This window comes from Pogoniulus pusillus, chromosome 29 (assembly GCF_015220805.1).
Source record: "Pogoniulus pusillus isolate bPogPus1 chromosome 29, bPogPus1.pri, whole genome shotgun sequence".
NCBI lineage: Eukaryota > Metazoa > Chordata > Aves > Piciformes > Lybiidae > Pogoniulus > Pogoniulus pusillus.
Genome location: NC_087292.1, coordinates 7270476 through 7298059, shown reverse-complemented (window position 1 = coordinate 7298059; position 27584 = coordinate 7270476). Strand labels below are relative to the sequence as shown.

The window sequence follows — 27584 nt, the reverse complement described above, 5'->3', positions numbered from 1 at the left end:
TTTAGAAAGTACCAGTTTATTTGAGGAAAAAATGAAATAAAGCCGTAACAGTGGAAAACCCCCACGAGCAATTACACAAGAGGATCCAGATAGCCCAACAAGCCGACACCACTCCTGCCCTCCTGTCAGTGCTGCCCACAGGCTGTGAAGTCCTCCCTTACCCTCCCACTCTGCAGTGAACACCATGCAGTCTTTGGAGCCTCCCAGAGCCTGCAATTTCCCAAACACACTTGTACTGAGACCAAGTGAGTGACTCAGCCTGGAGGAGGACCCTTGAGAAAAGGCCTCTTGCACTGGTGTCTCAATACATGGCTCCCTGGCTTCTCCACTTTGCCTGCTCAGCTCCCAGAGGCAGCCGCCACCACCAGCCAAAGCTGAACTCTGCTCTAATGCCTCTATGAATTTGACCTCAATCCTACACCAAAGCTTCACTAAGGAGGGTTCGACAGTCAATGAGATTTCTGAACTGCCTTCACAACCATCAGGTTTCGTGCTGCCTACCCCCCACACCAGATTCCAAGAGCTGCAGGAAGACACAACTTGCTCAAGGTATCTCCGAATCCTTCCTGAAACAGCAGCATGGGCCAAGCATGTTGCCCTTCACTCTAGGAGTGCTGGGGGGGATTGGTCTCACTCTCAGTAGAGGTAGGAGCTCTGCACGTGACATACTAAGACAGACTCACTGTAAGAGGTTCAGAATGAGCCATCTTTGAATGCTCAGTGCTCCCAGCTGGGAGATGCCACTGCAGCAGACTTCTGGCTACCAAAGGCAGCCTTCTGTGAGAGACAGGTACTCAACACAGCACCACAGGGGCTCCAGCACAGCCAACCCCCAGGAGTTTCCTCTGCACTGCAAGCTTCCAATGCTTGCTTCAGAGTAGCCTCAGAAGGGGATCTCTGCTCCAGCACATCTCCCACCACAGCCTGCTCCAAGGCTCAGCCCAGGACCTGGGACATGAAGGAGCCCCTGGGCTGCTCCCAGTTGCCTTGCCCAGCACAAATCCACTGTCATGCCAGACAAAACCCTGGACCAACAGAAGCACAGAAGACCAAACCTCTTGCACAGAGCAAGGCTGCTGAAGAATTAACTCCAGCCTCTTCACTCAGCTGTGTATTTCTCAGTAAAATATATAATATATAGCTCTATAGGACTGATTATATTACAGGCTAGAAATAGTCTTTTCCCCCCCCTACTTCAATCATATTACGAATCCAATTTTGCATACAGCTTAATCCTAAAAGTTATTGCCTTGAATTTATAATTAAAAAAAAATTCACAGAATAAAGCTTAAATAGTTTTCACAGAAGACTCATTATATTAGTGTTTTACATTAAAAAAGGGACAAAAAGCTACCAAATGAGAAGAGCAGCCATGTCAGAAACTATAAATAGTTCTATTAAAAAAATAATCAAATCCTACAACAGTTACGGGAAAACCATAAATATCTTTACCCTCTACAGTAGCTGCTATGAACTAGAAGAAACCTGTAACAGGCTGCAGCAAAAAAAAAAGAAAACAACAACTCTGCTTCAGTTTAGAATATGAATCATATAAAACATCTCTAGAGAAATGCCCAGCCAAAGGAAACACAAAGGGATTGAAAAAATAAATCTGAGGAAATTAAAAAAGGTAGAGGTTTGGGGGTTTATTATTATTATTATCATTTCAAAACACTTTCTACAAACTTTTATATAAACATTAGGGTATTTTCTTTAAAATTTCCTTATAAAAAAAATTCCTATAAGCACTCCTTACAAAATAAAAAGGTAATAGAGAGATTGAAGGCAAGGAAAGGGTGTTGTCATGGCCAAACAAAGCTGGCCAGTCCTGATTTCATGGACTAATGACCCTTGCCTGGGGCCAACAGGAAGAGACAGAAGTCTCCTAGGGAAGAGGTTCCCATAGGCCCTTTATGGCATTCAGGGATTTGGAGCCCCTCTGGGCCTTTGGTTCCCTGATAAGGCAAAATGTTATCTGTAGTGTGAGAGATTCATAAACAGTTCTCCACAAAAATGCTTCCCACCGACAGCCTGCTGCGAGACATCGTTAGCAAGGTTTATACAACAGCCATCTTCTCTAGAAGCAGCCACTCTGAGCACGCCACACTGGGTGCCAACACATGGTGTTTGCTTCCATACAGTCTGGTTTGTGTTTATACACCCTCTATAAAACCAAGCAGAAAAATTTGGCATCTTTATTCTTTTTGTGACAGCTTTGGAAAATAAAAAGGAGCAAAAAAAAAGTAGTACACCGAGGGTGGGTGGGTTGGTTGCTTGCTTGCCTTTTTTCCCCCAGGCTCTTTGTATTACTTTGGGCCCCTGTTAGCTGAGCAAGATGGAAAGGGTCATGTAGGAAGTTTGCTTTTTCTCGAAGTCACTTTGAAATTCAATCCAAAAAGAGCATTTGTTCAGCACATCTCATCTGAGGGCACAGTGTTTCCATACAGTCTGTTTGTCCTTTGAGAGGCTCAAGGTGCTGCTGAGCTTTAAGCATAGAACTCGTTTGTTGGGGCTTTCTTGTAGATGGGTTTCTTTCCAAGGTCATAACTGCCTTCATCCTTTTTCTTCATGCGGTAGACCAAGAGGAGGATCAGGAAGACAGCAAAGAGAAGACCCACTGCCCCTCCTGCAATGAGAGCTGGAGAGGGAAAAGAAGAGTGTGGCTTAAGTCTAAACCTCTAGACAACTCTTAGCTGCATCTCAAAATCTGCTTTGAGAGTCTCAGCCCACAGAGTCGATGTGGTCCCTCTGCCTGTCCCCACATGTGCTGGCATTTTCAGCAACAGCAGATGTTATTGGGAAACACCAGGAAGTGCTCTCCATCCAACCACACAATAACCACACGTTCCACATTAAGTGGTTTGTGATAATCTTTCAGTTTAGTGCAAGAAAGAAATGTGACAAAGAGCCATCCTCCCTGTGTGGACACAGAACACAAAAACCCACCCAAAAAAGGCCCACCACAAACAGCAGTAACTCCAAGAAAATGGTACAGCTCTGCTCTGAAACAGAGTCTGAGTGTGCTCACACAAGAAGCTGAAGTATTCACTCAACAGCAACATCCTGCCCCCCAAAAAACACCTGTACATTTTCTTTGTCTTCAAACCAAAGTTGGCCAACAAGACATCAGTGAAGTTTTGCTGAGTGGCCTTGCAATCCACTCTTCCTGTCACTCCTTTAACTGGGAGGATGGCCACAGATAGACAAGGTGTGCTGAAGTTTGTACCCAGGCCAAATGCAGGTCTGTCCTACATGCTGAGGAGAATTCAGTGCTTTGGTTGTGCTCTAACAGTCAACTAGGTGTTTGGATGCTTAAAGAGTTGTTTTGCCTCCTGGCAAGGCTCAGAAGAGGCAGGACTCGGGCAGAGGTTAGAAAGAAAACACCTACATTTAATATCAAAAGTCTCTGATGTCACTGATTTATGGCTAGTTATGTCTCCTACTGAGGTAGTATCTGGGTGCAGAGCAGCTGCCACATGACTTGTGTGGCACTTAAGCCAATAGCCAGCTGGCAGTCTCAAAACCAAGCTGTTTACCCTGGCAAGGCAAGCAGCACCTCTTCTGCTGTTTACGGACTCTCCCACAGGTAGTCAAGACAATCATACAACTGTTTTGGTTGGAAAAGACCTTGAGATCAAGTCCAGCCATTCTTTAACTCTGCCAAGGTTGATGCTTAACTACGTCCTTCAGTGCCACATCTCATCATCTTTTAAACATCTTCAGAGATGGATATTCACCCACCTCCCTGGGCAGCCTGTTCCAGTGTTTGAGAACCCTTTCAGTGAAGACTCTTCTAATAACCATCCTAAAACTTCAGGTGCAACTTGAGGCCATTTCCTCTTATCCTAAAGGTAGCACATCTCATTCCCCTGGTCAGCAGAGAACTCCAAGCGAAACAGGGGAGCACAGAAGCCAATTTGATTTTCAGTATTAATAATTTATCAAGACATAGTGGAGTATTACCTGTAAGAACTTCTGTTCTTTCAAAGATGCTGCTGTTGGCTGTGCTTGCCATGGAGATCTTGTTGGACAGGTTTTCTTCTACAGGTACAGCTTTGTCTGGAATGATTTCATTGTCCACCATTGTGTTTTTCTTCTCACCTTGTATCTTTCTGTCAGTATCTCCAGGGATATAGTTGTCAGATATCTACAGGATACAGAGAAGCCACACCCATCAGTAAGCAGCACCCAGCCTAACTGCAGTTGAAAGCAGGAGGGTGTGCAGGGAAAAGAAAGTTTGCTCAGTGCAGTTCAAGTAAACTGCTCCTGCAGGTGGATACATCTGGATGCCACGTCTTGCAGGGTGGAGGGCATTCAGAGTGCTACGTGTCACTTAAAACACACACAGGCAACACCTACCAGAGGAGTATCCATGGTGGTCAGGTATATGGCATCTTCAGAGTCTGAGTAGTCTGCAGAGAAGGGAAACACACAATAGTGAAAAGAGCAAAGGGGGAGGATGCTAAGCTTTCCTCTCTACACATGCCCTTTTTCAAGAATTTAGACCCCCCTCAACACCAGGGGCTGCAGGCAAACCAGGACTCCTGCTGACAACTTCCCCTAACCAGGGGCTGTGATTGCACAAGACTGTGAGATGTAATCTTAAACCTGACACCTCCCACATGAGAGAGGTCTCCAGCTGGATCCATTGCCTGCTGCAGATTATCAGAAGCTGCCCTGCAAAGCAGGTCTTCTATAGCTTGCTAAACTGATGCCAGTGGAGGGCAATGCTCTCACCACCCATCCCTAAAGGATAGTTCACCAACCCTCTGGTTATCAGATCTGCCCAAACATGTCAGGCACCGATTTCAGCACTTGTTCAGTGAACAAATGCTCACATAAAGGGGACACAGGGCCACAGAAACTGGTTTGGGCAGGGAGCTTTGCATGTCACAGAGTTCACATGAACGCCAGTTAGTCCTTTACCTTGCCTGGCCTCAGCTGAGACATTAACTTTAAGGCTTTTAACACATTCTTCAACAAGATGTTTTTAAATGTTTAAGTTTCTCAGAAGCTCTTTGGAGCTCCACAGGAAGAGATCCAGCTAGTGCAAAGTCTTTTCACTTGCAGTAAGACAAGCTTGGCTGGACTCCATCTGTCCTCCCTGAGTGTTTCAGCATCAGGGTACAACAACTTTCACTGTTCTGATCCGAGTGACTATGGCTCACATGGTTTCCTCATCTCCACCTGCCACCCCCGTTCCCTCTGGACCTCTGGCCATGTCTGTAGCCCACCACTCATGGACTGCTGCCAGAAGACATTTCACAGTATCAGCTGTGGGAAACCCACTTGCCCCCTTCCCTGCTTACCTCCAGACCCAGATGTCTCATCTATATCTAACTCATCAGAAGTTAAGCGAGGCCTGAACTCGCCAATGTCTTCATCATCTGGCAAGTCTCCAGAGGCAGGATAATCCAGCCATCGGGCATCCATGGTCTCAGTTTCTCTCACCTGTAAGCAAGAGTGGAGAGGTATTAAGTATCATGCAAATCCTCAGAAGAATTCTGCAGAAGTCAGGAGTTCAGAGCCTGTGCTAAGCACACAATTTTCATCAGAAGAACACTACACGCTGAACTTCCTCCCCACCAAAAGCATTATCTTCGTCAGCCTGGAAGTGGCTGAATTCCCCTAGAATTTTTCAGAAGAGAAGTGAGAGCCAGCCCGGGAGGGGAATTTCCTGAGGGCTACAGATTCAGGAGGTTCTTTTGAATTCACAGGATAAAAATTACATAACAGGATCTTGTCCAGGAGTTTGCAGCAAAAGCATTTGGAAAAGCGACGCTTTCACCTTGCAGTAAGTGGGGGTTTGGAAGGACTTATTATTCCCAGAGAAAAAGCCTGGCACCTACAGTTCATGTTTTTGCATAGCACCAAAGCCTCACAGTCAGGCAGTTCAGTGCTTCTTGTACTAAGAACATATTAATCACCTAAGGGTTAAACACTGCCCTGTCAGTTCAGCTGAACTGCAGTGCAACACCAGTGACGTTCAAGAGCACTTGCCATCCATAACGACTTGCCTGGAGGAAGAGCTTCCCCAGCCTCACCTCTTAAAACCAAGGTAAACAAACAAGGCTGTAAAATGGAGTTTGTGATCCAAGGGTTGATAGGCAAGAAGCCTCCTGCCAGCAAAACAGGAGCAGAACCTCCCAGACAATCAGCTGCTTGACCACAAGGGCAATTCACACACCGCAATGCTGTGCTTGGACCTTCCAAGGAGCCACAAGCCCAAACCTCTGCCCCCACAAAGCTTATGCAACTTCCCCAGAACTATTTCTCCTCCCCCCACAGCCCTGAGGACAGCCCCAGTGAGGGAGCGAGGGTACCACAGGTATGAGGTCTTGGGTTGCCCAACACCACCTCACAGATTCCAGAGGCTCCAGATGCTTCCACAGCCATGAAGTCATAGCCATGGTGGGGGACTTGACCCTTTCCTCTAGGGCAAGAAGCAAACTGCAGATGGATGGGTCCCATAGCCCGGGGCAAAGCTGCTGACATTTTTTCATGCTGTCCTCACAGAACGACTGGGAAGCCTTGCTGAAGGTTTATCTACCCAGGAGACCATTTTTATATCATCCCTTTACTCCACAGTCCTGCCTATTTGAGGGCTCTTCTTAATGTATAGGTTTACCATGAACTAACTATATAGCCTCATGGGAGCTGAAGATCAGAAACTCCTGGGGACAGTTAGAGCTGGGCAGCACCACCCAAGCCCCAGTGCTTGCTGCTTCACCAGGGCAACAGCCAAACCCTGAGAGGCTGGGCCTAGCCTTCCTGCTTACCCAGCCAGGTGTGGCCCATCCTACAGCCCAGAGGTGACACCAGCTGATGAACAACCACCGCTATCGATCTCACCAAAGGCCAACAATCAAGCCACAACCATGTGTCAGCTTCCTCTGCCCACAGCCCCACCAGCCCTGCTTCCAGCCCACATTTCCCTACCCTATTAGCATACTGGTTTTGCCACAAACAAGGCCTTGTGGTCAGGATAAGATGTTTCTCATTTGGCATGAGGAGCAGTGGCTACTAGATGTGCTTTTCATCAGCTTATTGAGGCATCTTTGGTTTCCCCAGCAACTCTGCTGGACGATAACCAAATGAACAGCCTGGAGGGCATGAAGTGCTGAGGCCAGCTCTCCTCTCCTAGACCCCTGGCTCTGCTCTGTCCAAGCCTGGCACTAGGTGATGGGAAGGGGGCTGGGGAGCAGGGCCAGCTGGGAAAAAAATCCCCTCCCAGCCTGCAACCAGGCATTCTTAACGTGATGGATCACTCGCTCCAAGGCAAGTTCATTTCAAGGTATGTGAAACCCAGCCAGAGCCAGACCTGCAATGTGAACTGCTGCCAGCTTGCAGTTGCTGTTCCCAGGACAGCTTCTGGCCATTTAATCAAGGGGCAGGAAGAGCCCAACTCCCATCTGCTGGAGTTAGGGCACACATTTGCTGCAGGTTTGTAGAACACGGCTGCTGGGCTGGAGCAGATTGGTGTTGGCAAGAACTCTGTGCCAAGCCGCACCCCGGTGCCAGCTCACGCTGTACCTTGCTATGAATCACAGCCAGCTAATGTCCTCAGGAGGATGGCTCAAGAAAGCCCACGTTCAAGCCACGGGGCAGCTGGACAGCAGGCTGGCCTTAGCAGATCAGCCCAGCTGCAAGCAGAGCAGTGGCAGACGGCCACGGCGATTAGTGCGTGCTGTAGAAGGCAGCAGGTTTGGCTATCAGTAAACCCCATTTAAATCAGGACAGGCAGTGTTTACAAGCCAGAGGACATAACAAGGAAATTACTGACTCACAAGAGCAAATAAGATTATATGGGAGCGTTCCCTGAACTCACTCTTCATCACCCTCTTGAGCAAGGGCTGGGAAGTTCCTGGAAGCCAAGAGAATCTCATTACACCCTACAAGAAACTTTTCCTGTGGGCAGCAAGTCTCATTCTACCAAGCCACCTGCCAGGGAAGTTAGAGGGGCTGCTGAGCACCTCCATACAGACTCTCCAGGTTTCAAGATGTACTCTCCTAAAGAGCAGGCTCCCACTGGTTGCTGGGGAAGAGTTAACACTGGAGTGCAGTGCTGGAAGGGCAGGTCTGGAGCAGGCGCATTCCTTGCATACACACCTGCAGAGAGGGCACACAGGCACTTCCATGAACTTAAAGCTAGTGCAGGTTCCCAACTGCCACAGAGAGCTCCCTGGAGTACTACTGAAAGAGTGCATCACTCTGCTCTAGGGTGAAGAGGCACCATGAAAGGTGTCTGTGACTGCTCTCAATCGGCAAACTGCAGCCAAGAGGAAAGAGCTAGGAGACAGTCGCAAGACAACAGTCAGCCCTTGCCAAGTTGTCTGGCCACATTCAGCTTAACACCTTCTGCAACTGCCAGCTGGAGAAGGGCACCAGCCCTGATCTGAGTCTGCTTTCCACCACCTGTTATCCCAGCACTGGAGGCAGCCCAGGGATTTGCTGGGAGAGTCGGACTGGGCAGCTGCACAGCCTCACCTTGCCCCCAGCAGCTGAAGTCGAGCCTCACTACTAAAATGCTCCTCTCTATGAGGGGTCTGTGCAGAAATCAACCTTTTCTGCAGGGGTCTAGTTCCACGATTTCTTCTTCATGTTAAGCAGCTTTATCCCTAGTAAGCACCGAGGTGGATTAACCAATGTGCTGGGGAGCAGCAGCTTTTCCTGCCTGCCAGTGGCGAAAAAAAGGAAAAAAAAGAGAGAGGAAGAAAAAGTTCATTCCCTTCCAGCCGACCAGCACATCAGGCACATGAGCTATGAGCGTCATTCCTGGAAAAGCTGGGCACAGAGGTCTCATGTCTGAGCCCCAGACCAGCTGCACTGCCGGGCGAAGCCAGACGCCGTTTGCTCAGCTCTGGCACAGCAATCACACCCCTGGCACCCCAGGCAGGTTCTTGCAGCTCTGCTGTGCTCCACCCCCCAGCCTACCCCGCTTCATTTCGCGTTCCGGAGGCCTTCACTTGCAGCCCCAGCATACCACTAAGCCTTTCCCAAAGCAAAGCCATCTAGTTACTGAGGCAGTACAGAAAGGCTCTGCCCAGTGCTAGGGCTGCGGGCCAGTTCTGGGAAACAACAAACCCCAGCAGCTTGCCTGCCCCAGCCCACACGTCCTCACCACAGCCTTTGCAAACCCTTTCAAAAACCCAAATGATGTTTTGGGGCAGAGACAGTTTTTCCAGACATGGAACTGGCTTTCATGGCTGGCCCTTGTCTCTGATCAAATAGAGAGTTCAAAGGCTTCTTTGAAGGGTCAGAGCCAGCCAGTGGAGCCTGGGGCAGCCAAAGCGCAGGGAGCTCTTTATCAAGTTCACAGCTTTGGCCTGGAGACCCAACGCTGGCTCCAGCATCTCCCTCCCCAGTACTGTGTACACAAGCCTAGGAGTCAACAAGAGCAAGCTGAAAGTCAGTCTTTCCTAGACAAAAGCCCAGGAGACCTGGGCCAGCCTGGGAGGTGGCAGAAGAAGGGTAGAGAGGTGCAGACCTGTTAACCCTTTATAGTGCCAAGAAGGACAGAGAGATGTCAGCTGCTCCTGGGGTTTTCCTCAGGTGCTCTGCACTCAGAGGCAGTCGTACAGAGCCTCTCCTTTTCACTTCAGTGAGCAGCATTACATAATATATCTTTCCCAGACCTGTGCTGTCATGGACAGATGTCATCTCATACCACCACAATGCACATCTAGATCAGCTTAACAAGAAAGGGCTTCTGGATGACATGAGCAGCTGCCCACCTGGCCCAGCCTCAGAGTCTGGTTATTAAAAGACCACTCGAAGCCACCACCCTTGGCCCTCATGTTGCCCTGCATCAGGAACTAAACCACATCAAACCCAGTGGGGCCTTTCCAGTGCAAAGATGCACAATCATGAAGACCAAGAGAGGGGTCTTCCATGCACTTCACTTGCACCAGCATCTTGCAGGAGAACACAAATCAAAAAGCTTTTAAAACTCAGGCAAATCTTGCAAAAGAGCAGGGTTTAGAGGCTGAGCTCACCTCCCCAAAGCACACCAGCCCCCAAAAGCAAAGGAGCGACGGAGCCAACACAATACTGGAAACAGGGAGGCTCAGATGAGTGAGAGTCAGCAATCAGAGCTGACCGCCCAGAGAAGAGGCGAAGAAAGCTCTAACTTCCCATCGCAGTAAGCACTAAAATAAAGCTATTTGAAGTGACGTGAGCTTCTAGCAGAGGCAACTCCTACCAGACTAGCAAAGGGAAGTAGATTTCTCCCCAAAACACCCTTTCCTCCCCTACATAGGGAAGGAAAACCAGCACAACCACAAAACAAAACCACCACCAAGTCAAACAAACAGAAAACCCACAAACGCAAAAGTCACTTTTGTTTAGAGTGAGGCAAATTGAAATATTTCAATGTAGGTCACAGGTAATTCCCCCTACACATCAGCTGCAGTAAAACCAAAAACGATTCCTTGTGCCCAGGCTTGACCTCTTGCTGCTGGTCAGCCTGTCCCACGATCTGCAGCACACAGGCAATGGCCTCTGTGCCGAGGCACAGAAGTCAAACAGCTCCCATCCAGGCACATGTGTGTATTTAATTGCATGACAAGCTCACCCCGAGGCTTCCAGACATGGTTAAACACCACTGTGCCTTTGCCCAACGCCTTTCAAGCAGTCTCAGAGCAGCAGCACAGGCACAGCAGCTTTAGGCAATGCTAGCCTTGCCCATCTCCTCTCCGACAGTCACTCCACAGGTGCGCTCCCACCACAGTTAAAAGTTAAATCCATCACACCTCTGAGGACTAAGGGGGCAGGACCAAGACTTGGGGGCAGCTCCTGGCTGTCAGCAGGAGACAGCACAGCATCTCCAGTACCTGTGCCCAGTTATGGCATGCTGCCTGTGCCTCTTATCAAAGATGGAGAAAATATCTTTAGTTTTTGGATTGTGCTCAGCAGTACAGGCAAGGAGATGCATCTTGGGTAGTAAGGCAGTGCAAGAGCAACATGCAAGCTGATGAACTGTTTGGCTGGTAAAAGCATCACTCTTTCAAGCATCCCCAGTCAGTCCTTGTCCCACTAGGTATCCATCTCCCTGCAGCTATGCAACCAGTCCCGGTGCTCACACTCCACATGCCTTGTGCTGCGTGTCCTGCACGTCCAGCACTCCCACAGCCTGGGCCGGGGTCACTCCCCACTTGCCCCCACTCTCCGTGTGATGCTTTAAGCCGCGTTGCTGCAAGCAGCTCTCCTGGGGCTCATGCGGCAGCAGAGGCATAATCCCCGTGACAATGACACCGTAATCCTGGGCTCTGGAGAGCCTCTCCTGCAGTGGGAATGAATCCTCACAGGCTCTGCCTGCTCAAAATAGGTTTCCTACACTTAAACTCAAGCCTTGGTTACCTTTTAACTCGTGTATGCTTGCCTGCATAGTCTCTCTCTTCAGACCACGCCGTATGCCACACGGCAAGAGCAAGCCGGAGGAGGACGGCAAGATTACAAAGGAATGAATTCCTGTTTAACTGCCCTTGCCTGGTTATCAACCAACAGCAAAGCCATAAAGATCGAGTCCTTTGCCAGACAGGCGCATGCTGGGATCTGTTTACTGCAACGGTGGAAAAGGATCTGCTCTGAATTCTCAGTGCCCAGCTCAAGAGACTAGAGAGCCCAAGCAGGGAAGGAGGCGACTACTTCCCCCTTCCAGTTAGAGGAGATAAAGCTCAGCAGGCAGTTGCAGATGGCTGCGTGTCAATCACTTCCCTTGAAGCAAATAAAGATAATGTTCAGAGGGAAACTGCAGGAGGGCAAAGCAGGAGCTCTCATGTGACTCAGGAGGAAAACAACCTCAGCAGAGACATTTCACACCCGTGAAGGGTTCTCCCGGTCATGGGCAGTGACACACACCTAGCTCATAAAAAGATTATTTTAATAGTATTTACAAACCTGATTTCAGGTATTTCACACACTTCACTGCCCAGGGCTCGCTTCAAGGGCTGAAGAAATCTACCCAAGGTTAATAAGGAACTTGGTTTTTTGGACTCACAATTCATTCTGAGTTGCCCTACTCTATCCCACAGAGCTCTTACTGCATCCCTGCCTGTGGAAAGAAAGAAAGAGTTAAAAAAAAAAGGAAGGCTACAAAGGCTCCAGCAAAGCAGCTTTTCATTCAAGGATGATTTACCATGCTGATACTTCATGCCTGGGATATTTCACTGATTTATCATGCTGATACTCCAGGCTTGGGATAGTTCACATATCATATTTCTCCCTCCTCTAGCCAGGAAGAGGCCTGCCCTCCTTGCCCTTTCCTAGAATACACCTACAGGCCAGCACTTCCCTGTACATGCACACAAGCAGAACTTCTACTTGGCACAAAGCATGTGACGTGCATTTTCAGCATCCTTATGCTCCCTCATGCCAGAGTGCTAGCAAAATTAAGCCAGGCAACCACCCAACTTCAAAGAGTGCCCTTCCTAGCTGGCTCACCACGCAGCTAATCTCAGCTTGTTTGTACAGCCAAGATTCCCAGCGCTGCGCCCTACAAACGTTTCCCCTCCCACAACCCACTTTAATCTAATCAGAAGTAGTAGCCCGAAGATTTCGGCTTAGCCTGGGTGCTTGAGCTCTGCCAGCACAGTTATGCTATTTAAAGTTTTGCTCTGCTTGGCAAACTTGCCAGCAAAAAGCTGCCACAGAGGAAGCCAGCAGCACAAGAGCACTTGAAGCAGCGTAGCCATACCAGCTCACTATCGGGCTCCAGCCCTGAGAGCGCAGACACAAACAAACACTGCTCCAGCAGGGATTTTCCTCCTTACCTACAGCAGCACAGGATGGGTTTCAGAGCATGGAGGGTTGGCTTTTTTTTTGTTTTGGTTTGTTTCCCCCCCGCCCAGTGGAGACATTCCCAGCTTGTGCAGAAGTTGGCTTGGGCCCAGGAAGCAGCAGACTGCATGTGCGGCTGGGGGTAACACGGCTGCGCCTTGGGAAACCTGTCGCTCCTGGGAGCATTTTCCTCTCTGAGAGCTCTGGATTACCAGCACTGCTTCCTCCTCTCCCCAAGCAGGGCTGAGCAGCTGACAGCAGTTTTTCAGCCCTCTGTGACCACATCCCTGCACCCACATGTCACAGCCAGGAGCAGAGGGACTCAGCTATTCTGGTCACTCCTTCCTGGGCTGGCCTAGCAAGTCCTTTATTAACCAAGGCACAGAACCAGCTCCTCATACTCAGCCTCAGGAAATTTGGAATTAGCGCCAAGAACAGCCCGCACATAAACAGTCTCCTGCAAGATCCTGGCTCCAGAGTCTGCTCCACTGCACACTGTGGATTTAGCAATAAATATTTATCTCACTGGGGAACAGAGTCTTCCAAGAAAAAGCTCCTGACATCAGTAAGGACTTTATTTCCATTGTGGGGGGAAAGCAGAAGTTTCTCTGTTTTTAAAGGAGGACACTCGCCCACAAAAGAAGCTTCTGACACCCTCCCAGCCCCAAGTTGGCCAGGATCCATCCCCCAACCTGTAGGTCTTGCTCCTCTCGAGACCAGCATCCCATCATACCAGGCATCTTTCTTCCTGCCACAGTCCCCTCAGCCACCTCACTTGTAAGCACTGAGATGTCTGGCTGCTGCGCCACACAAGGCCATTTCAGTGCAAGTCCAAGGCAGGTACATTCACTGCTATTAATAGCTTAACATTTCCTTTCACTGCTGTAGTTTTGACTGTACCGGCAGACAGAGAGCAGGAAGCAGGGTCAGCCCGTCAAGGTAAAAGGGGAATGGCCACGTCCCTCTGTATTCCAGTTTCATAGCAGAGAGCAACATAGTTGTAGTTGGGCTGCGGTAAGGACGCTTTTCCCCCTTGCACAGCTAAGGCAGAACATCAGAAGACAGAAATCCTTCCCATGGCAAGCTTTGCTTTCCCTGACAGAACCCTACTTGTTTAACCAGGAAGATGTCTTGGTTTTCCTTGGTGTGACACCAGCTGCTCAAGTAACAGTGCTGCATGTGTCCCAGTCTCCTTCCAGCCCCAAGCAGTGTCTCTGCGAGATTTTAGTTAACTACTTCAGTTTTTAGGTTATCCAAATCATTTGTCCAACAACAGCCTGTGGGCATTTCATAAACAGTCTCACCCTCAAAGGCTTTTAAGGATAAAACTGACAAGAGTGCACGTTTCCAGCAAAAATCAGATTTGCACAAGAAGCATATTTTAAAGTCAGCCAACTTCCAGAAACAGAGAGGGACGCAGCTACAGCTTGTGTGTTTTCCCCTCCTACGCTGACATTTTCTCCAGATTCGGGATTAAGCATTTAACCCTCTCTTCTGAGGCCTTCCACTCCTGTAGCTCTCTCTGAAGACTTTCAGTCATTTCAGATAATTATGCTGCTTTCCTCTCTCCCCCATGCGACTCTCAGGTCTCACTGTATCTGTCTGAAAACGCAGCAACCGCAGAACTTCCAGAGCAAGTTAGTGGCTGCTCAAGACACGGCCACTTTCTGATCTGCCTTTGCCAACACCAGCTCAGCTACTGGCAGCAGTCACATGTCAGAGCTCCACTGCTTTTTTGCCCGCCGTAGCCACAACCCGAGGCAGATTAGAGGACAGGCAGCAGCGAAGGTGGTTGGTGCCAAGGGCAGCACAGACAGACTGCCAAGCAGCACTAGTTTTGCTCGTCACCCCTGTAAGAAGAGAAGCAGCTCTGTGCCACATGCAGCACCTCGGAAGTCTGAGTCATGGCTTTGGGTAAGGGGCCAGGGCCGTTACTCAGAGGGTCAGAGAGTCTCCGGGAGCTGTGAGACCAGGCAAGTGCCAGAAACCCTGAGTCAGAGCATGAGCCCAGGCTGACTGTGGTACAAGCAGAGCTGGTCAGAGGCAGCACCATTTACTGCGCAAACATTCAGGCAAACATTTAAAGACACACACACACAAACAAAAAAAGGAAGTCTGAAGTAATGTAGAAGTGCAGCCCTACCAGCTCATTAACATAGGATCTCTCACAGCCCCTCGCAGAAGACGATTACTACAAGTTAGCTGGGCTTTAACTAGGCTGCCCTCCCTGTTCAGAGCCAAACCCGGGCTCATCGCAAGAGTCTCATTCCAGTGCAAACCATTTGAATTCTTAATCTAAAGCATTTGCATTCCACCAAGTCTCAAACAAACAGCCACACGTGCTCCACAACAGCAGCCCCAGCTCAGGCTTGTGCAGGGTTTGTCCCCATGGGTCTGTAAGGCTTCCCCTGCACTTGTCACTAGCTGGGAGACTGTGAAAGTAGCACAAGACGGCTGCTGTTACAGGGCAAAAGGAAGCGAACTGTGCTGAGTGGACGGGGAGAAGGCAACTGTAAGGGTGTAAGACCAGGCTGAAGAGGATAATAAATGTTAACTCAAGAGCGAGGAACTGTTTTGAAGGCTGGATGCTCCATGTTGTCTGGTCAGAGGGATAGTAGGCTGGGGGGAGTCGGGTGGTGTCTTCTATCAGCGACCGGAGTGACTTAATCAAGCAATCTCACAAATCAACTCAAGTAATTTACATCACAGACCCTAGAACCACAGCCATCGTGTCTCCCTCACTGATACAGTTAACCATCAGCCAGTTTAAAAAGCAGCTTGATTTTAAACAGTCCACCAATCCATCCATAGGAGGGAGAATAACTAAACGCATAACGGAGCACAACGCAGAGCTAATTTAAAGCCAAGTGGAATCAAGCAGCCAGAGCATTTCACAGCACCAGAAGTCAGAGGGGAAGCAAAGTAGCTGCAGTAGTGCTGAAGTCTGCAAGCTGAGCAGCTAGTCAAGAGTTCCTCCTCATCACAGTCCCTCTGAAAGTCAAGTTAGCAGCTTCCAGTGGTAGGACAGGAGTGTATTAAGACAATAATCCACCACAGAAAACAATGACAAGGTCACATTAGGCTCCACTTCAGGCATTTCAGAGCAGCAAATGGCCTCCCCACCCCAACCATTCAGACCGCTCAAGGGAATAATAAAGCCGTTAACAGAAGCTTAGAGGGGAGGAGGAAAGGGGAAGACATAGGGAAAAAAAACACATTTTCATTGCTGCTGGACTGGACGCAGGCCTTTGCAGGAGCTCCAAGTGCCAAGGCCTTGAGAGACGACAGCAACAGGAGAGGCAGGAAAGGGCGCAATCACTTGGCCAAGAGCCTTAACTTCCTAGAGGGAGTCTGATACAGGGCGTCCGAGAAGTACCAAGTTCAGCCCTGATCTATCTGTTGCGTAAGCTGCGTGGACAACAAGCGCGAGAAAATGCTCTCCAGCATCGGAGCTGGCAGGCACTTAGGACAGATGAGAGGTGGGCAGCAGCACTGTTTCCCTGACTGTGCCCCATGCAATGCTCCCACCCGTGTGGGTACCTCCATGGACGAGATGTTGGGCTGCAGAGGGTCCATGCACTCCAACTCCAAACCATGAGCTGCACATGCAGTTCAACAAGGTACAAGGCACTCCCGAGGCTGTTTTCTCCTGCAGGTTACAGGTGTTTCATCCCAACAGCTCTACATTCAGTTAGCAGAAGTCAAAGGCTCTTTTCCACCAGGACTAAAGGACATCCTCTTACACACTAATTTTGCTGCTTGGTGGTTTAGGGAAGCTGAAGAAAAGTCAGGATTTGCTGTGTGTTCAGCCGCCTCATGAGTTTGCCAAGTTAAAAGGTAAAATGAAGCAAAACATGCAGATAGCAATGTCTTGATTTGATTGGGAGGGACAGATGAGAAACTGGGCAAAGAGCAGAAAGAACAGGCCTCGGGGATCAATGGCAGCAGGACAAGCCAAACCGGTTTTAACATTAATAATGGTGCACTACTTTCCAAACATAGCTATCATCAACAAGACACCAGCTTTGCCAATCAGGAGGCCTCCAAGCATGATTGCTTTAAACCAGCAAACAGAGCCCACTAACAGCATGAAGCTCCCCCCCCCCTCCTCTCAGCAATACCTTGCCAGCAGCTTCTGGGTTGGATTTCTGCTTATCTGTATTGCTAGGGACTCACAAGCACGATGCAGTGCTGCACAGAGACTTCTGCATAGTTCAAGGCAGAAAAGTAGGACAGCTGCAAAGAGCTTGCAGCCCATCAGCACTCTGTGGCCCTGCTGAGCTCTGGGCACTCCAAGCCTTCCTGCAGCTCAGACAAACTTAGGAGCAGCCGAAAAGGCACCTCTACTGCGGGTGGAATACCCACTGCCTCCCTCTTGTGCTGCCAGCGCATTTTGAGAAGCTAAAAGCACAGGGAGCGCTCAACAACACTACTCTGCCAAGTAAGACAGACCTCAAGTCCTTTGTCGGCTGCACTGATGCCATGGTCACCTCTGCACTGGAGGGTTTCTGCCTATCTCCAAAAAGCCCAGGAGAGCAAGCCCCAGAAAACATCTCGTAGAGAAGCCCCATCCTTGCCCAGCCCAGAGAGGAACACCCTGTTCACACAGGCTTTGGGGGCTGTTTTTTTTGTCTCTTTGCTTTCCTCCAGGGACTACTGGAGACATCAGGCCCCAGCTCCAACCTCCCTGCACCCCAGGAGATCAAGACAATGTTCTCACATAAAGCTGTGGGGCTGTTGTAACTCAACCCACCCACAGCCTGAGCACAGCCCCAACGTCACACTTGGGTACTTCAGTAATATTCCCCACCCTCTTAGCACATCCAAGATTGCTTCACGTCTAAAAATCCCATCCACACCAGAAAGCCAGGCAAGGGGAAAGAAGCCAAGGCATTTCTGTTTGTACAGGCTCAGGGAAATATTCAAGCACCGAATCCCTCTCAAAAGCCACACTCTTACATAAGCACAAGAAATATAATCCCCATCTTGTTAAGAAGCAGCTACCTGTCTTCACCCTGCCCGCACAGAAAACCCAAAAGCCACACGCTGTGCAGCCCTGCACGTTTTGGCAGCTATTAAAAAAAGCCCTGGGAGGAACGCCAGCAGAACTCTACCAAGCAGCGTGTCATCCCCATCTCCTCCCCAGCAGCCCATAACCCAAACAGTTTGTTTGAACAAGGCTTTAGAGCAGGGCACTGTTACTACTCCAGGACCAGCTCCATCTTAGGTAGCTCAGCAGATAGGGACAAATCCCCTGTACCAGTTCTATATAAGGATTTCCAGAACACATCTGGGCAAAATTTGTTGTCTTTGCAGAAATCTGATGCTCACAGACCACTCAATTCCCCAGGGACACACCAAGTTGCATTTCATACCAAACATGGTCAATTCCAGATGCTGTCTGCCCCAAAGGTCTGCCCTACCAGTTTGGGCCAGTTCTCCAAGCAGCGATTCACGTGCTTAATAGCAGGGATAAAGACACCAGATTAGAGTAAAGTAGCTTTGGGCCGGTTGGTCTTAGCAGAGAGTAGCTGACAATTACTACAGATGCTCTCTGTGGGAGTTTCCTACTCTACAATCAGCACCCCCTCCCCAACCCTATTAGGGAGCAAACGAGCAGCAGAACCTTATCAGTTCTGATCTGCCCACCCAGCCTTCAGTCCCCAAGGAAGCAATGTGGGTGATTAAACCTTGTTTGGAGAGCCCCTGATCTCCTGCAGTTACCTTAATCTCAGCAGCTCTTTCACACTGGCAGAGGAATCTGCCCTGACTGCACTATCAGCAAGATGGACACACAAAACCAAGCAACAGGGAAGGCAGAGTCCCAAAATCTTTGCTTCACCATGAAGATCCCACGTGTGCCCAGCCCGAAGAATTCAAATTGTTTCGGCTTATTACAGACGCAAGAGACTCTTAAACCCTCCACAGTAGCGGATTATTTTTCACTCCCATGTGGAGGTGAGGAATGTTTGATAGACACAGAAAGATACCAGAATGACCAAGCTCAGGTGGGACTGGAAAGCCTCCCCATGGTGTAACACGCACAAATCTAAGTCATCACACATTCACAACCAACGAAAGATTAAGGACTTAAGCCCATGACGAGCAGTTGGAGATCAAAGCTGTAATGGAGAGCAGCTCATTTGGATCAGATACCCTTGTACCCTGCGCTGCTCCAGAGCCACCAGTCCTGCTTACAGCAGGGCAAGATGAGGCTCAGTAGTGCTCAGGATGGGCGAAAGGAACGGGAGAGGAACAGCACAACCACCGGGGCAGCTACTGACGGGGCAGAGAGTGTACACGGGCACGGCCGGGCCTGGGCAAGGCGGCTCTGGCACCAAGCAGGAGAAGCAGAGGGCAGGCCAGAAAGGAAGCAGGGAACCGGGGAAAGAACGGGAACTGCTCCGTTTGCCATAAACCCATTTGTCCCCCTCCCCGGAGACGGGCACATGGCTGGGGGCAGATCGGCGGTGGCATCAGCTCCTACACTACCGGAGAGCGGGACCCGCCGCAAGCGCCCCCGCGACCGCCGGTCAAGCGGCATGCCGAGATCCTAAGTCCCCCGTTACTGCCAGAACCCTTCCCCTCCGGGGCGGGCAGGCGAGGGCTGACTCCCACCTCCACCCCACTTCCCACAGCCCGGCGGAACTCACCGACTCGGCGGCGGCTGGCATGAGCAGGCCAAGCAGCAGGGCAGCGCAGAGCACCGGCGAGACGCGGGGCAGCAGCATGGCTGGGCTAGGCGAGACGAGGAAGAACTGCGCACCTCCCTAAACGTCGGAGCGGACTCTGCCCAGGCCCCGCCGCCGTCGCGGCACATATAGAACCGGCACAGCTCTGGGGGCGGAGCGCCGCTGCCCCCGCCCCTCCGGGAATGCCCGCGGGCCCGCCCCGCATTCCTCCCGGGATACCGAGGGGCTGCGAGCTGCCCGGTACAGGCAGCCCCGGCGGGATGCTGAGGGGCTGCAAGCTGACCCGCATTGATGTCACCCGTTGCGGGAGCGCGGGAGAGAAGAGGCTCCTCGGCCGGCACTGGGACACACGGTCCGGTGGATGACCGAAAGGCGTCAGCCCTGCCGGGGGACCCGGCCCGGGCTGAGTCTGCCTGTGAGGATGGGGAGCGGAGTCGGGACGGGCTAAGCACCCCCTTACAGCCGGCGTGGAAATGGGCACTAACTCACAGGGATGGGGAAAGGTGCGGGGGGGGCAGGAGAAAAAAGGAGTAATGGAGGAAAAGTACAGTTGGGGGGGCGGGGAGGGGGGGAAGGAGAAAAACGAAAGTGGGGAGGAGAAAGGAGGAAAAGGAAAGTGGAGGGGGGAAGGAGGAAAAGGAAAGTGGAGGGGAACAGAGGAAAAGGAAAGGGGGGGGGGAAGGATAGTGAGGGGAAAGGTGAGGGGGAAGGAAAGTGTAGGAGAAAGGGAAAGGCAGGGGGAGGGAAGGCGGTGAGGCAGGCAGACAGCACCCGCTTTCGCAGCATTCCACAAGTGGCAGTGACACGCTCGGAGCAAACCGAGCCGGGCCCAGCGACTGGTGTCACCGCGGCGCTCCCGCCCGCGTTACATCACACGGCTCTGCTTGGAGGTGGAAACGGAAACCGCTCCGCTCTCTTTCCTGAAAGTAGCAGGAGCAGAAAGCCCACACAGACAACGGAGGGAAAAACCCCAACAGCAGTTTAACTATTTCACTTTTCCTCCTCGCACTAATAACTTCCATGATAATTTGCTCGAAATCAGACATTTGAGTCCTGTAACAACCCGAGGTGCACCTCAACCACACCAGTACGCCGTGTCACTCCCTCGTTTGCACTGCAGTCGCACCAGTTTGCATCTGGGCTCTAGTCTGATGAGAATGAAAGATTTTCTTTCTGGGGCAGCTATGTGCAGACCACAAAGCCCGTGTGCCATGATCCCATCTGCCAGTTAGGGATCCAGACTGCTGAGTGGTCTGCTTATCAGCCCACTCTAGCACTACAAAGCTATTCCAAGAGGACTTGAAGCTTTCCCTCTCTCCCCTCCTAACATGCTCAAACCAAAGAGATCCCCAAGGTGAAGTAGCCTTCCCAGCTGTCTGTTCCTCTGGGAATAAATAGGTGCACACAGAGGGTGTAAGCCAAGGTCAAGAGGTGCCATATAATCACAGAATAACAGGGGATCTCTGGGGATCATCTGGTCCAACACCCCTGACAGAGAAGGTTTATCTAGAGCAAGTTGTATAGAATGGCATCCAGGCAGGTTTTTTGAATGAATTCATAAATGGAGACTCCACCACCTCTCTGGACAGCTTGTTCCAGTGCTCTATTCACACTCAACATAAAGAAATTCCTCCTCATGTTTAGATAGAACTTCTTCTGTTCAAATTTGTGCCCATTGCCTCTTGTCCTGTTGCTGAGCACCACTGAAAAAGACTGACCTCATCCTCCTGACACCTACCTTTCATGTATTTATAATCATTGATAAGATGCCCCCTCAGCCTTCTCTTCATGAAACAGGTATGCTAGTCCTCTAACCATCTTCACAGTCCTTTGCCAAGCAGTTCCCTGTCCCTCTTGAACTGAGGAGTCCAGAAGTAGACACAGTAGTCCAGATGTGGCCTCACCAGGGTGGAGTAGAGGAGGCAGAGAGCCTACTTCAGCCTGCTGGCCACACTCTTCTTGCTGCGCCCCAGGATACCATTTGCCTTTCTGGCCACAAGAGCACATCACTACCTCATGGCCATTCTGCTGTCCACCATGACTCCTAGGTCTATTTCACTGAGCCATTTTCCAGCAGGTTGGCCCCCAACCTGTACCAATACCTGGTATTATTTCTCCCTATGTGAAGTGCCCTACACTTGCCCTTGTTGAACTTTGTAAGGTTACTCTCTGCCCAACACTTCAAGCTGTCCAGGTCATACTGGATGGCAGCACAGCCTTCTGGTGTGTCAGCTACTACTCCTAGTTTTGTGTCATCAGCAAACTTGCTGAGGGTAGACTAGAGTCTACCCAGGTCATAATGTCCTCAGTGTTTCTTAGGACTGCGCCTGCACACATGAAAGATCTCCTGGCAGCACTGTGCTGAACTGCCCATGGAGCCAACTGGCATGATGGGAAGTCACAAGGAGCACTGCTTGGAGTTTAAACAAAATCAAGTAAGATCTGAAGACAGCATACATCCAGGTGAGAGTAGGAACCAGCCTGGAGGAGGCTGTCATGGAGTTTCCTGCAGCATAGGACCCTCTGTGCTCAGGACAGTAATTTATCACCAACTGATGCTGAGTTCACCTCAGCATCCAAGGCCACTGAGGATGAAAGGGATGTTATTACCCTTCCTGATTACCCTCTATCACACACAAGAACTAAGGAAAGTCACTCCTGGTGTGACTGAGGATCTCCAGCTCTGGATATGCAGCAGAGGTGGGCAGCAGAAGACAGAGAGAAACAAGAGCACACAGTCTGGGTTGAACGTGAAAAGACTGGTCCATACCATGACATCTGCCAGCTAGGAGATGGCATTAGCTGCACAAAGTGGTCAGAACTCCACTACTCCTTAACCCTCATAAAGACATTTGTGTACGTGTGGCCATGACCCCTCTATACCTCCTTCCAGATAAAGCAGCCACCACAAAGCCACTTTCAAAACCAGCTATCTGTATTGTGGCTGCAAACACTGCTATCTTGCCTGTTAATATCCTCTTCAAAGAAGCACAATACACCCTCCTGCTTGTCATACACCTCATCACACTACCCTTTCACCAAAAAGTCCCTCTTGGTGTCACAGGACACGTTTTCCCTCCTACAAAAGTTGTGCTCTGACAGAATGGAGAGGAGCCAGTCTGCCTACCTGGCCCAGGAACTCACACCACCATGCATAATCTTTTGAGCAAACTGATAGAAATTTTGGGCTTCTGGAAACAGAAGAAAAAAATTAAACCCAGCCCTAACGGATTTTCCAACTTTGAGAATCAATTTATGTAACTTTACTGACAACATTTTCAAAGTGCACAGTGCAGATCCACCTCCCTCACACACACACAAAAAACTTTCTGCAACTGAAGTAATACAAAAGGAAACAAAGCCACAAACCCCAGAATACGCTTCTGCAAACCCATGACATAAAATAGCTTGCTTCATTTTGCCTGGCAGATGTGCCTTCTGAAGATGCTGATGTTCTGCTCTCTCTGGAATAATGCAGAAAAATCATGGGTATATGACACCCACCAAGTGTGATGGGACAAATGGAGTCAGAGAGGAAAAAACACAGCTGAAATGTGCTCTCCTGAAACCTCACTGCAAGTGAGAGAAGCAGGAATAAAACAAAGCACACGTTAGGCCACACATTTGTTCTGGGTGATGAATTCTCACATTCAAGGTGTGTCTGTTCCCTTCTCCATTTAAAAAACATATCTGGCAGAGAAATAATGCAGGCTGGCCACCACTGTTCTTACTTCAGTGCTCAACAGCCAACAGTTGTCCCACTCTTGCACTAAAAATGAAAACAAACACCAGCCTGTTCCCAGTACATAACACAGATATGCTGGAAATGGAATGGAGCATCCAGATACAATGCATTTAGGGAGGGAGGGGAATCAGATTTTTCCATGACACATCAAGAAACAGCTAGATGAGATTTTGAGAAGGCTATGTGCAGAGCCCTTTGGACAACTCTAGATCATAAACGCTACTGCACTGGACAGGAAAAGAGATTCTTCAGCCAAGCTCAACACAGTTCTTAGAGGCAGATTTTAAACCAAGCTCAGAGCAGGATTCTCAAGCACAAAGAAACAAGCTGAGTTTAAAAAAATCCCAACTCCTAAAGCCCATTTAGTAGGCTGAGTTATTTGGAAAGACACAGCTGCACACTGTGCGGGTAGAGGAAGAGCAGCCACTGAAAACTCTCATCCTACGTTTTCAGCTACTTAATGCCAAGCCACTCTGGCAATGTGTAACCTCGGCCTTACTGTCCTTTTAGCAAAGGTCGCCTGAGCACAAATCCTACTGGTCTGGCAAGAGGGAAATGAACCCCGGAAAAGGTCAGGTCAGAGAGCACTACCCTTTGTACACCAGCTGGTAAAACATGGATCACCTAAATAAACAGCTTCCTGGTTCAGGCAACAATTCCTGAGGAGGAAAAACAATACTGTCCTCTTCAGCTATTTCTTCTGGAAAGAATCCCTGGCTAAATAGGGCATTCTTTTCCCACACTCCAGATACAGAAGTGACCACAGTCGTTGCATGTGATCTGGGGATGTTCTCTGCTATGTCCTGGGCTATAAAGCCACTTCTCCTTCCACCTGCTGCCCTTCATGACATGCAGGTGTCACACACAAAACAGCAGATTAAAAAGTACACTCTAACCAGTGGCCAGGCAAGCAGCCCCTGCTATGGCACCCTAGAATGCACCATCTTTGGCTTTCGACATCCTTTTCCCCTTTAGAACACATTTCTCCTTCACAGCTGTCCCTGACTTTCATTCGAACTGAAGAGGAAGAAAAGGCAAACTGAGAATGCCCCCGTTGTGGTTTAGCCTCAGCTGGCAACTAATCACCATGCAGCACTCATTCTCTCCTCACCCCCTCAGTGGGACAGGGAGGAGAACTGGAAAGAAAAGAAAGTAAAACTTGTGGGTTGAGGCAAGAACAGTTGAATAATTGAAATAGAACAAAATATATTCTTGTTACTAGTAATGCTCATGCAGACAATGAAAAGGAAGATAACAAAACCAGTACAAAATGAATCCCAAGAAAGACAAGTGATGCACAATGTACTTGCCACTGAACAATCTCCAGCCGGTCTCCAAGCAGCAATCCACCCTTCACTGCCAACAACCAGTACTTTATATGCTGGGCATGACATCCTGTGGTAGGGAATATTCCTTTGGCCAGTTGGGGTCAGCTGTCCTGGTTGTGTCCTCTCCCAACTTCTTGTGCCCTTCCAGCCTTCTCCATGGCAGGGCATGAAAAGCTGAAAAAGCCTTGGCTTAGTGTAAGCACCACCTAGCTACAACTAAAACCATCGGTGTGGTATCAGCATTATTCTCAGAACAAAGGGACACAGTCTCAAGTTGTGTCGGGGGAGGTATGGGCTGGATGTTAGGAGGAAGTTCTTCACAGGGACAGTGATTTGCCATCAGAATGGGCTGCCCAAGGAGGTGGTGGAGGCACCATCCCTGGAAGTGTTCTAAAAAAAGACTGGATGAGGCACTTAGTGCCATGGTCTAGTTGACTGGATAGGGCTGGGTGATAGCTTGGACTGGATGATCTTCGAGGTCTCTTCCAATCTGGTTGATTCTATGACTAAATCCAAAGCACAGTCCTGTACCAGCTACTAGGAATAAAATTATCTCTATCTTAGCCCAAACTAGGACAGTCACTTTATTCCCTGATGATGTTTGCTTTCCAGACCCACTTTAATCCTTTCCCACAGAGCAGGGGTGTGGGGTGAGGCTCCTTATATGGAGAACACTTTCTCTTTCAGGGGAACGACAACAGTCCCCAGATCTGGTGCAGCCTGGAAAGGAGGCAGAGCCCAGTTCAGGAGCACTGACCAACAGATGTGACCATGCAAGATGCCATCACAAAGTCAGGCAGGAAATGAATTCACAAACCAGGCTGCAGCTGACTCGCAGCACAAACATCACTTCACCACCTCTGACCTGTTACAGTGCCTGCCCAAGGCAGGAGAGGGCTGCTGCATAATGCCTTCAATTGCTGGGCAGCAACCATGCAAGGAAGGGCCTCAAATTCAGAAGGAACTCTAGTCCATGCCTCCATAAACACCAGCTCACACCTTGTGATCCCACAGACTACTGCATAAACCAGAAATATCATTGCTGATGACTCTGGCTGTGCAAAGGCACCCAGCAGCTACACCACGAGTCCAACTTTACTGATGTAGTCAGCTATGACTAAACAACCAACATCTCTGCTGGCAAAGGGAAGTCAGTCTTATAAACCTTGAAAAGGAAACAGGAAAGTGAAAATTCATGTCTAAGCAGTTGCTTGCTCGTCTCAGAGAGTCAAGCACAGCAGATTTCAGGAAAGGAAACCAATTTCTACTAAGAATTATCAGAGGAAGTGTTGAGTTTTGCAATTTATGCTCAGCATTGTGCTGACAGCAGACAGCCCTGACAGGGCTGGAATTTTCCTGTGTTCATTTCTGCACTGGCTAAGGCTGGTAAAAGCTTCTGCAAAGATAAATTCTCCAAAGGGACAAGTCAGATGTCACCAGCAGTGGCTCAGATCCACCACAAACCACCCGTGCTTTACACAATCTTTTCTAGGAGCAGCAGGGTCCAGGAACAGGGAACATGTCAAACCTGCCCCAGCACAGTGATATCCACAGAATGAGGAAGGGAGAAACCACAGCAAAGCTACACAGGGAACTTCCCATATGAGGACATGGAAAAAACATCATGAGAGAATGTCAAAGATCGTCATCTGTGCTCCAGAGCCAGAAATATTCCACACCCACGACTGATGCTAATCTAACACCTCCCATAAAAGCTAGGTTCCCCTTTTGTCCTCCTCCCCTCTTTTCCAGGTGACAAAAGCTCTGTGGCAACTCTCTCATCCCCCGCAGAAGCCCAGAGGTTCCTCCTCTCCTCTTTCCAGTGGAGACCTTATCTCTAAAATGCTCTGTTGTCCCATGTAGCCTTAGGGATTTTAGTATTCAGATAGTGACAATTCTCATACCTGAAGCCAAGCAAGCGGGACAGCTTGTTGTGGCCACTGAGTCCAACAGACAATGGCATATCACAGAGGGCACATGGCTAAGCATGAGGGATTCTGACACCTGGCCATTTCATATGGAATGCAAAGAAACCACCACAGACCAGATGAAATCTCCTAACAGAAGCCAAACTACTCACTGACAGTCCCGTAATGGAAAGGTGCTGCCAGGGCATACCAGGACTCACAACAACATCCCGGTGCCCTAAGGTCTCAAGCTAAATTGAGTACAGCTGGGCAGCAGCTTCCAACAATCCTGGTGCCTGCAGGAACTGGCCTAGAGATGAAAGAAAACATCCCAGGACAATCATTTCTTGTATGTTTGGTATCTGTGTCTTTAGCAAGGGCAACTCAGCCATGTCACTGAACTCACTGGAACAAACCAGACCAGCACCACGCAGGAGACAGGGAAAGCCCAAAGCACACCAACAAAAGAGCAGGGTGCTACTCCCTGGGCAGACCACACAGCCAAAACCCTCAGAAGACAAACTTCTCCTGTCTAACAAACTCAATGCATGCTGAGGCCTCCCAGAGAGGCCACTGTACATAGCACCACAGAATGGCTTGAGCGGGAAGGGATCGTCCACTTCCAGTCTCTCTGCCGTGGGCAGGGACACCTCACACTAGACCAGGCTGCTCAGGGCCTCAGCCAGCCTCGTATGGCAGCGATGAGGTGCCCACAGTTTCTCTGGGCAACCTGTTTCGGCGTCCCAGCACCCCCACAGTAAAGAACTTCTTCCTAACGGTTAAACTAAGCTTACCTGCGCTAACCTAAAACCATTACCTATTGTCCTATCACTACAGGCCTTTGTAACAGTCCTTCTCCAGCTCTCCTGTGGACCCCTTCAGGTACTGTAAGGTCCACTCGTAGCCTTCTCTCCTCCGGGCTGCAGAGTCCCGACTTCTCCAGCCTGTCTTCCAGGCTCGGATTGTCTTCGTGGCTCCCCTGGGCAGGCCACCCGGTCTGCGGCCAAAGGCGAGACCCACCGGGCACTGCAACTGGCGGTTACCTGCCACAGTGAGCCCCGGGTTTGGGTCCGTACCCGCCACGTCGCGACCACCGCGGGGTCAGCGGGCGGGGGGCGCGGGGTCGCCCCGGGGC

General features: G+C 49.9%; 1 protein-coding gene across 5 annotated transcripts; it reads right to left on the bottom strand.

The window, feature by feature from the left end:
• Nucleotides 1–27432, bottom strand: SDC4 (syndecan 4). 5 transcript variants are annotated; one of them, XM_064167599.1, is made up of 5 exons: nucleotides 27244–27432; nucleotides 5310–5451; nucleotides 4360–4412; nucleotides 3964–4147; nucleotides 1–2638 (listed from the first exon to the last, which is right to left on the bottom strand). In XM_064167599.1, exons 2-5 carry the CDS (start codon nucleotides 5431–5433, stop codon nucleotides 2487–2489), a joined length of 513 nt encoding a protein of 170 aa, XP_064023669.1. In that variant the 5' UTR covers nucleotides 5434–5451; nucleotides 27244–27432; the 3' UTR covers nucleotides 1–2486. The 5 variants fall into 5 exon arrangements, with proteins under 5 accessions (XP_064023669.1, XP_064023670.1, XP_064023666.1 ...); XM_064167600.1 differs by having other exon boundaries at nucleotides 27267–27432; XM_064167596.1 differs by lacking the exon at nucleotides 27244–27432 and adding an exon at nucleotides 24525–24625.
• Nucleotides 27433–27584: the final 152 nt, after the last annotated feature.

Bases quoted from the DNA above. Each gene is read 5' to 3' on its own strand.
- SDC4 (XM_064167596.1), bottom strand. From the start codon at position 24,608: ATGTCATGCCCAGCATATAAAGTACTGGTTGTTGGCAGTGAAGGGTGG. The intron at 5,452-24,524 runs GCAAGTACATTG...TCTTGCTTACAG, and splicing joins CGGCTGGAGATTGTTCAGTG to GTGAGAGAAACTGAGACCAT. The intron at 4,148-4,359 runs GTAGGTGTTGCC...TGTATCCTGTAG, and splicing joins CCACCATGGATACTCCTCTG to ATATCTGACAACTATATCCC.